At 48.9% G+C, this 9,317-nt stretch overlaps 1 protein-coding gene across 1 annotated transcript in view; it reads right to left on the bottom strand.

Annotated features, from left to right (window-relative positions):
- LOC106532357 (nascent polypeptide-associated complex subunit alpha, muscle-specific form) overlaps nucleotides 1–9,317 on the bottom strand; it is a gene marked incomplete at its 3' end in the record, with an annotated part of 46,915 nt that overhangs the window by 14,867 nt on the left and 22,731 nt on the right. The window contains 4 exon segments of the mRNA XM_014028392.1: nucleotides 245–554; nucleotides 639–833; nucleotides 1,712–1,872; nucleotides 4,964–6,588. Of these exon segments, the coding sequence (XP_013883846.1) occupies nucleotides 245–554; nucleotides 639–833; nucleotides 1,712–1,872; nucleotides 4,964–6,588 (2,291 nt within the window).

Genomic DNA, 9,317 nt, shown 5'->3' with positions numbered 1-9,317 from the left:
ATGTTCGTACGAACCCTTTGTACGAACAAAAGTAAGAGAAATTTAGGATATGAATACGAACATGTTCTTGCATGAGGCCCATTGCTCCAGTTGACAAGGGACAAAGGAAGAGACCCACCAGCTCCTTTTGTACACATGAAAGCCTGGATACATCATAACTAAAACTGCAAAAGTGTGAAATGACTGAAGTACAAGTAAAACACAACTTCTGAACAGACTAAAGAAAACTGAAAAAATGTCTTACTCGTCCACTGGTGGTGGGTCTTTAGCCACTGGGAGGGAATCTGGTTGGCCAACTGGTTGGACATCTGGTTGGACAGTTGGTTGGACAGCTTGATGAACAGCTGGGAGGGAGGTTTGTGGAGGAGGAATTTCTTCTACGTTGTCTTCATACTCTGGGTCAGAGACTCTGTCCTCTAATGGCTTCAGTCCAGCTGCAGCATCAACACCTTTGTTGTTCCTGTGTTCCCACTCTGCTACCACCTCTGGAGAATTAGCACCAGAAACTAAATCCTCCAACTCTGGAACATCTGCAGTTTCATCTTCTGCAAACTCTGCACACCAGAAGAGCAAAATAAAACTAGATTTTCAACTATCTTAAAAAAAGAAGAGTATAAAGTTGGAAACCAAAGTCCTACCTTCAAAAAGAGGAGGAGGAGGAATAAAATCAAGCTGACTCAGGCAGATAGAGGGAGCTCTCGCAGGTTTTACTGGAGAAGAGTACAGAGACAGGGCTTCTGGTTGGACCTGTCTGGGTGGAGGAGTGGGGTGTAGTCGGAGCTCTGCTGCAGCATCAGACCCCTCCTGATTCAAGCTGGCCCTGATTGCAGAGCCTGGGTGTGCAAAGAAGAACAGAGTCTCAACCCAAACATTCAAACTGTTGGTAAAATGTCAGAATAATGAAGCAATGTTCAGCTGTTTGACAGCCTAAAACTGAACTGACAGGTTTATTTATAAGTTAAAACACATCAAGAAGATGAAGTGAGGGGAAGAAAGTAAAATGGAAAACTTTTATTTGTACAAAAAACAAAACAGAGCAGACAAACTGGACTCCTGCATCAGATTAAAGCCTCCTTGTTTCTACAGAACTGTATTACTGCAACATGTCTGCACTTCATTAAATGCTACTCCACATATCCATGTAGAAACTTTCCTAGTTGTTGCATGTTTCATGATTTGAACATAAATCTGCCTGAGTTAGAGTTAGTCTCAGACTACATTAGTGGTGTTTACTGGTCCTGAACTGTTGTTTGTCATAGCTGACATACCTGAGCAGCTCTTTCCTTCACTGCTGCTCCATTGTTTCTGCCTAAAAGAATGACAGGACTGCTGTCTTCACACTAACACAGCCTGAGCTGGTAAGTCGACAAAAATACATGATTTTCTGCAGAATTCAAACTTTGTTTAGCCTTTGTAAAAGGACTGTACTTACACAGCTCCTTTTTATCCAACCAGGACGCTCAAAGGGACACTTCAACATGTGACTGAATAGCAGGGAATCAAACTGCCAACTTTCACATTAGAGAAACCACTCCTCTAACCACTCTGCCACCATCACCCCAAATATCTGTATAAACCTGGTGCTCTGATAACACAAGTGGCTACTCTGTTCATGTTAAGCAAAAACAAACAAACAAACAAACAAACAAACAAACAAACAAACAAACAAACAAACAAACAAATCAAACCAATAAAGAAGGAGGAGACTTACGGTGGTCTGTCCCATTAACAGCTGCTGGTTTCGGGGAGGAGGGCTTCTCTCCCTCATAATCAATGGGTGGAAGATCCAGGAAGGGACTGCTAGGCCTCTCCATCAATGGGTGGTCTTCAGGTGGAGGGGTAATGGAGTAATGGTTAGAATTTAACAAGGGGCTGAAAGCAGATAAAAMAACAGATTAGAGCCATCTAACTGGTATTGTCCGTCCGTTTTCTGCTGCTTATTTGGGGTCAGGCCTTGGAGGCAGCAGCCTAAGCAGAGAGACCCAGACATCCCTCTCTCCAGCCACTTGGAACAGCTCCTCTGGGCGAATCCCAAGGTGTTCCCAGGCCAGCTGAGAAACATAGTCCCTCCAACGTGTCCTGGGTCTTCCTCTGGGTCTCCTCCCAGTGGGACATGCCCGGAACACCTCACCAGGGAGGCGTCCAGGAGGCATCCTTACCAGATGAACCACCTCAACTGGCTCCTCTCAATGTAGAGGAGCAGCGACTCTACTCTGAGTCCCTCCCAGATGACCGAGCTTCTCACCCTATCTCTAAGGGAGAGCCCAGACACCCTGCAGAGGAAACTCATTTCAGCTGCTTGTATCCGCGATCTCGTTCTTTTGGTGACTACCCAAAATTTGTGACAATAGAAGAGGGTAGAAACGTAGACCGACCCCAAAAAACAAGAGCTTCACCTTCTGGCTCAGCTCCCACTTCACTACGACAGACCGGTACAGTGCCCTCATCACTGCAGATGCAGCATCAATCCGCCTGTCGATCTCCTGCTCCATTCTTCCCTCATTCGTGAACAAGACCCCAAGATACTCGAACTCCTCCACTTGGGGCAGGACCTCCTCCCTGACCCAGAGGTGACACGCTACCAGTTTCCGGCTCAAGACCATGGTCTCAGATATGGAGGCACTGATCCTCATTCTGGCCGCTTCACACTCAGATGCGAACCGCTCCATTGAGAGCTGGAGATCACGATCTGATGAAGCCAATAGGACCACGTCATTCACAAAAAGCAGAGATGTGATCCTAAGGTCACCAAAAAKGATCCCMTCAACACCTTGGCTGCTCCTAGAAATTCTGTCCATAAAAGTTATGAACAGAATTGTGACAAAGGGCAACCTTGGCAGAGTCCAACTCTCACCGGAAACGAGTCTGACTTACTACCGGCAATGCGGATCAAGCTCTGGCACCAGTCATTCAGGGACCTAACAGCCCGTATCAATGGGCCTGGTACCCCATACTCCTGGAGTACCCCCCACAGGAGTCCCTGAGGGACACGGTCGATCACATTCTCCAAGTCCACAAAACACATGTAGACTGGTTGGGCGAACTCCCATGCACCCTCCAGGACACTGCTGAGGCTGTAGAGCTGGTCCGCTGTTCCACGACCAGGACCAAAACCACACTGCTCTTCCTGAATCCGAGATTTGACTATCTGATGGACCCTCCTCTCCAGAACCCATGAATAGACCTTACCAGGGAGGCTCAGAAGTGTGATCTTCCTATAGTTGAAACACACTCTGCGGTCCCCCTTTTTAAATAGGGGGACCACCACCCTGGTCTGCCAATCCAGGGGAACTGCCCCCAATGTCCACACGATATTGTAGAGTTGCGTCAACCAATGCAACCCCACAACATCCAGAGCCTTAAGGAACTCCAGGTGAATCTCATCCACTCCTGGCACCCTGCCACCGAGGAGCTTTTAAACCACCTGTGACCTCGGCACCAGAGATTGGAGAGTCCAACCCAGGGTCCTCAGGCTCTACTTCCTCATGGGAAGATGTGGCGGTAGGATTGAGGAGGTCTTCGAAGTATTCCGCCCACCGACCCACAACGTCTTGAGTTGAAGTCAGCAGCGCACCATCCCCACCATAAATAGTGTTGGTGGCGAACCATTTCTTCCCCTTGAGACGCCAGATGGTGGACCAGAATTGCCCTGAAGCCATACAGAAATCTTTTTCTATGGCCTCTCTGACCTCCTCCCATGCCCGAGTTTTTGCCTCAGCAACCACCCGAGCCGCAATCCGTTTGGACTTCCGATACCTATTGTCTGCTTCTGGAGTCCCACAGGCCAAAAAGACCAGACAGAACTCCTTCTTCTGCCTGACAGCATCCCTCACCGCCAGTGTCCGCCAGCGGGTTTGAGTGTTGCCTTCACGACAGGCACAGACAACCTTATGGCCACAGCTCAGGTAAGCCGTCTTGACAATGGAGGCACGGAACATGGCCCACTCGGACTCAATGTCCCCCACCTCCCCTGGAACGTGTTTGAAGTTCTCCCAGAGGTGTGAGTTGAAGCTCCGTCTGACGGGAGACTCTGACAGATGTTCCCAGCAGACCCTCATTATACGTTTGGGTCTGCCAGGTCTGACTGGCATCCTCCCCCACCAGCGGAGCCAACTCACGACTAGGTAGTGGTCAGTTTACAGCTCCGCCCCTCTCTTCACCCAAGTGTCCAAAGCATGCGGCCGCAGATCAGATGATACGACAACAAAGTCGATCATTGAACTGCAGCCTAGGGTGTCCTGGTGCCAAGAGCACATATGAATACCCTTATGTTTGAACATGGTGKTCGTTTTGGACAATCCATGATGAGCACAGAAGTCTAATAACAAAACACCGCTCGGGTTCAGGTCGGGGGGGCCGTTCCTTCCAACCACACCTCTCCAGGTCTCACTGTCATTRCCCACGTGAGCGTTGAAGGCCCCCAGCAGAATGAGGGAGTCCCCATTAGGAGCGCTCTGCAGCGCCCCCTCCAAGGACTCCAGAAAGGGTGGGTAATTTGAGCTGGTGTTAGGCTCATAGGCACAAACAACACTCAGAACCCATCCCCCTACCCATAGGCGAAGGGAGGCTACCCTCTCATTCACCGGGGTGAGCCACAATGTACAGTGACCGAGATGGGGGGCAATAAGTATGCCCACTCCTGCTCGGCGCCTCTCAGCATGGGCAACTCCAGAGTGGAAGAGTTGCCAACCCCTCTGGAAGAGACTGGTTCCAGAGCCAGAGTGGTGCGTCGAGGTGAGTCCAACTATATCTAGTCGGAACCTCTCAACCTCACACACGAGCTCAGGCTCCTTCCCCACCAGAGAGGTGACATTCCACRTCCCTACAGCCAGCTTCTGTAGCCGAGGATCAGACCACCAAGGTCCCCGCCTTCGACTRCAGCCCTAACTGGTATAAATTAACAAAATCTCCCACCTCTGTGACCTCTAACCTCTAGGTGAGTCAGATTTGTTTGTTTGTTTACCTGGCAGCCTTCCTGCGTGCCTTCTCCAAGGCATTTAAAATCCTCAGGTCACTTGGAGGGGTTCTCTTTCCAGTGCTCATGTCCTCTGCTCTTTCCAGGGCTGTGAGTGCAGAGATGGAACGTTCCAGTTTCGATGTTGAGTCCAGGTCTGGAGTTAGAAGCCTGTCCTCTGCATGATACCCCCCTGAGACCCGGAGGTCAGGAGGAGACGCCTCTGACACAGTCAGCCTGGCCGGAGGAATGGGGCTTACACTGGGTGACTGAGCTGGGGAGTCAGAGAGCAGAGAGGTGGGAGAAGCTTTCTGTAGGGGAGTGAGAGAGACACTGGGTACAGGATCAAGGACAGCTGTGGCTGAGAGGTTGGGGGCAACAAGGTTTGGGGTAACTGGAGCTGCAACAGATGGTGGAGTTTGAGGAGCAGCATTTGGATGAGATGGAGGAGCGCTGTTTGAAGAGGCGGAGCCAGCTGGAGCCACCCGTTTTGGAGGGGATGGAGGAGCAAAGCTTGGACGAGATGGAGCAGCAATGGTTGGAGGTGTGGGAGCAGCAATGGTTGGAGGTGTGGGGGTAGCAATGGTTGGAGGTGTGGGGGCAGCAGCAGTTGGAGGTGTGGGGGCAGCAGTGGTTGGAGGTGTGGGGGCAGCAGCGGTTGGAGGTGTGGGGGCAGCAATGGTTGGAGGTATGGGGGCAGCAATGGTTGGAGGTGTGGGGGCAGCAATGGTTGGAGGTATGGGGGCAGCAGCAGTTGGAGGAGATGGGACAAAACTTGGTGGACCGAGAATCACATCACTCTGTCTGATCGTATTGAAATCAGGCAGAACAGGGTTTTCTGTGTCAGGTGAGGGTTGTTTCTGTCGGGCTGGGGCTTTTAGAACGGGGACTTCAAGAAGAATAGCAGGAGGTGTGGACAAGTCAGGGGGTGTAGGGGTATGGGAGGGTGGGGTCAGACCAGCTGAGGGGTTGGATTTTGGTACGGAGCAGACAGACTCTTCAGGTATGTTATCAGTTTCAGAAGACACCGGGATGAAGGGTGCTGGTCCAGACTCTCCCAGGGTCAGGGAGTCAATGATTATTGCAGAATCATGTTTTGTGCTTTTCCTAAAAACAGGGAAACCCTTCTTCTTCTGTACCTTAGGTGGAGGGGGTGCTGGTACCAACTCTGCTGTTTCCTCCTTCTTCGTCAGAAATGACAGAAGTTTCTTGTCTTTTTGATCCGATGAGTCTTCCTGTTTTTCATCAGGCTTATTGCGTTCTTTTCCTGTCTTACTTTTACCTTCCTTCCCATTCCCATTAGATTTTTCTTTACCTTTCACATTAGTCTGGATGAGAGGCTTCTTTGCATCCTTTTCATCCTTGAAGACCACTCTGGGGGCATTCAATGCTTTCGCCTCCAAGGCCTGGGTCATGGAGGTGAGCAGGGAGGGACGTGCACCTGAAGGGAGGTAAGAGGGGCTCTGAGGGGACAGGTGAGAGGGACTCTGAGGGGGGAGGTGAGAGGGACTCTGAGGAGTAGATATGGCCTTTGGTTTGTCCGGGACAACAGGTCTGGCCTTGTGTTGCCTGAGGAGGTATTCCTTCTCCTCAAACATGGCTCTTACAGTCTTAAAGTCCATCGAGTCTTCCTGCTGAAAGCACAAAACTCAGCATCAAATTGGAAACTGGCCTGAACTTATGTGTTTCATCAAGTTTTGTTGAACTCCAAACACACACACATTTACCCATTAACACCCACACACCCACAATCTGGTACAGCTATCTTTATGGGGACCTGGCATTGACCCATTATTTTCTACAGCCTAACCCTGACCACCAACCCAACCCTAACCTCACAGGTTGCCTGACCCTAAAACTAACCTAAACTCAATTCACACCTTGGTCCTAAACCCAAACCCGACCCACCAACAGTGTTTCCCCTTGTGGGGACTAGACTCAGGTCCCCATAAGTAAAATTAGGTCCCCACACGTAGGTGTGTTTGCCAAAAACTGTCCCACCATGTAGAGAATACCGGTCCACACACACACACACACACACATTGATGGTGGCAAGCTCCAATGTCGCCATAGCTGACAGAGGTGGGGCTGCCATGCACCGGCACCACTGGACCCTCTGACCACTATCAATTCACAAGGCAGGTGAAGTGCCTTGCCCAAGGACTGAGACGGCTGGAACAGGGCGTTGAACCAGAAACCCTGCAGTTACAGGACAACTCTCCTAACCACTCTGCCACAGTCCCCCCAGGTTTACTGGTTTACAGGTTTTTGGGGCAGCTGTGGCAGAGTGATAAGGGGAGTCATCCTGGAACTGGAACGTCACCGGTTCAATCCCCCATCCAGCTGTGTCAGTTGTTGTGTCCTTGGGCAAGACACTTCACCTCCAATGCCTCTGATGTGTGTGCCATCAGTGTATGAGTGTGATTGGCACTGATTAGTCTCCATAGATTGTACATGATAGCTTTGTAGAGACCTAATAGAGTGCTGTGTGAATGGGTAAATGAGGACACAGATTGTAGTGGGAAGAGCTTTGAATGTCCTGGATGGATAGAAAAGCACTATATAAGTACAGTCCTTTTACCATTTACTAGACGGAGCAGAAGTGGGCGTGGCTGCTGTGCTCCCCTGATGCCTGATGTTATTACATTAAACAGGAGTTTTGACAGTTTTGCTCTCTATGTCCTCACACTAACATCTACATTACAGAATCTGACCTTTGTTTTTATTTATATATCTTTCAATTCTGCACAAACACACTTCAGCCTTAAAATAGGATTTCTTTTAGGGCTAAATAAATAAATAAATAAATAAATAAATAAATAATCATGGTGGCGGCGGCAACAGCAGGAGCTTACCATCCTGACGATGCTTGTTCTCGTACAAAACCTGAAGTCTATAAAACTACTTGCGGTAAAGTGATCGTGGGAGATGAGTTTCTACATTTTATTTCTGATAAGATAAAAACACTGCCGCATGATGACATTGTCTTGTTGGCCATAAACAAATTTTCATCTGACTGGACTGAAGAGTCAAAACGACTTCTGTATGAACTGTGCCCAACAAAGCAGCGCAACATCAAACATAAGGGCGCACAGAAAGACGTAAATAATRTAAAGGATTGCTTGAAGTTGTTAGACAAGCGTGGTGAGAATATTCCCCGTTTTGTCTCGCATTACCTGGACGACCTTCCACCTGTTGGCTTCGGCAATATTGATGCCTCGGCCCTGCTCGGTAGAATGGAGCGTCTAAGCCAGGAAGTCTCTGTGCTAAGAGGAGCTATGGAAGCTCAGGCTACTATGAGTGAAAATCTTGGATGAGCGACGGTGGATTTGGAGCGCCGGATGACAGATATTGGAACACCTCATGGGTCTAATCGAGCTAACAAACCCGTGCATGGGCCAACACAGGCTGAGATGCAATTGGAAGGGCTAAGTGGAAAAGATGCTAAACAGCAGCAACCAGAAGAGGCCTCCAATCAAAAAGTCCTATCTCCAGCTTGGAGTACTGTTTTAAGGAAAGGGAAGCCGAAGCCCCAGAAACCCTTGAAGGGGGCTGTGTCACTGGGACATGGACCACAAAATCATCTAAAGCGGGAGCAGCGCAAAGGAGGAATAATTGGCACGGACACAGCAAGTAACATCCCAGCGATTAAAACCAAGCTGGTAAGTGTCTTTGCTACAAGATTCTCTCCTGAACTCGATGCTGACACTCTGCGTGCCTATCTGACTGAGAAACTGGGCCAGTCGGTGACATGCAGGAAGATAGACTCAATGCGTAACGAATTTAGCTCATTTCATTTAACTGCAAAGTGCTCTGAAGTTGCAGAAATGTACGATCCAAAACTTTGGCTGACGGGTGTGTATGTGTGTCGCTACTTTGAGGAGCGCAGACCAAAAACTAACAGTATCCATTTGACTCAAACATCAGAGACTGGTATACTGCAGGAACACTCTGAGAACGTATCTGCATCTGTAGCACCACAGATGAGCAACGACCACGCAGATCCTGATGAAGAAATCATTGGTATTATTATTGTGCCATACAATGCGCAAGGTTTGTGTATTGAATACAGTGAAACAGACAGAGCGCGCCGCTTTGTGGTGGACAATTTACTGGAGACTTGTGACGTACTGTGTGTGCAGGAGACATTCTTAGCTAAACAGGACCTGGAGAAGCTGAATTGCATACATCAAGATTTTTATGGTGCTGGTGATTCCACTACCGATTTTAGAACCAGAATAATTTGGGGAAGGATAGCTGGTGGTGTTGCAACATTATGGCACAAAAAATATGATCAGCTGGTTAAAGGGACAATATCATGTAAAATCAACTTTTTTGAGTTTTATATCATGTTATAATGTTA

Source organism: Austrofundulus limnaeus, unplaced genomic scaffold (assembly GCF_001266775.1).
Source record: "Austrofundulus limnaeus strain Quisiro unplaced genomic scaffold, Austrofundulus_limnaeus-1.0 Scaffold757, whole genome shotgun sequence".
NCBI classification, from domain to species: domain Eukaryota; kingdom Metazoa; phylum Chordata; class Actinopteri; order Cyprinodontiformes; family Rivulidae; genus Austrofundulus; species Austrofundulus limnaeus.
This window is presented reverse-complemented; position numbering and strand designations above follow the sequence as displayed.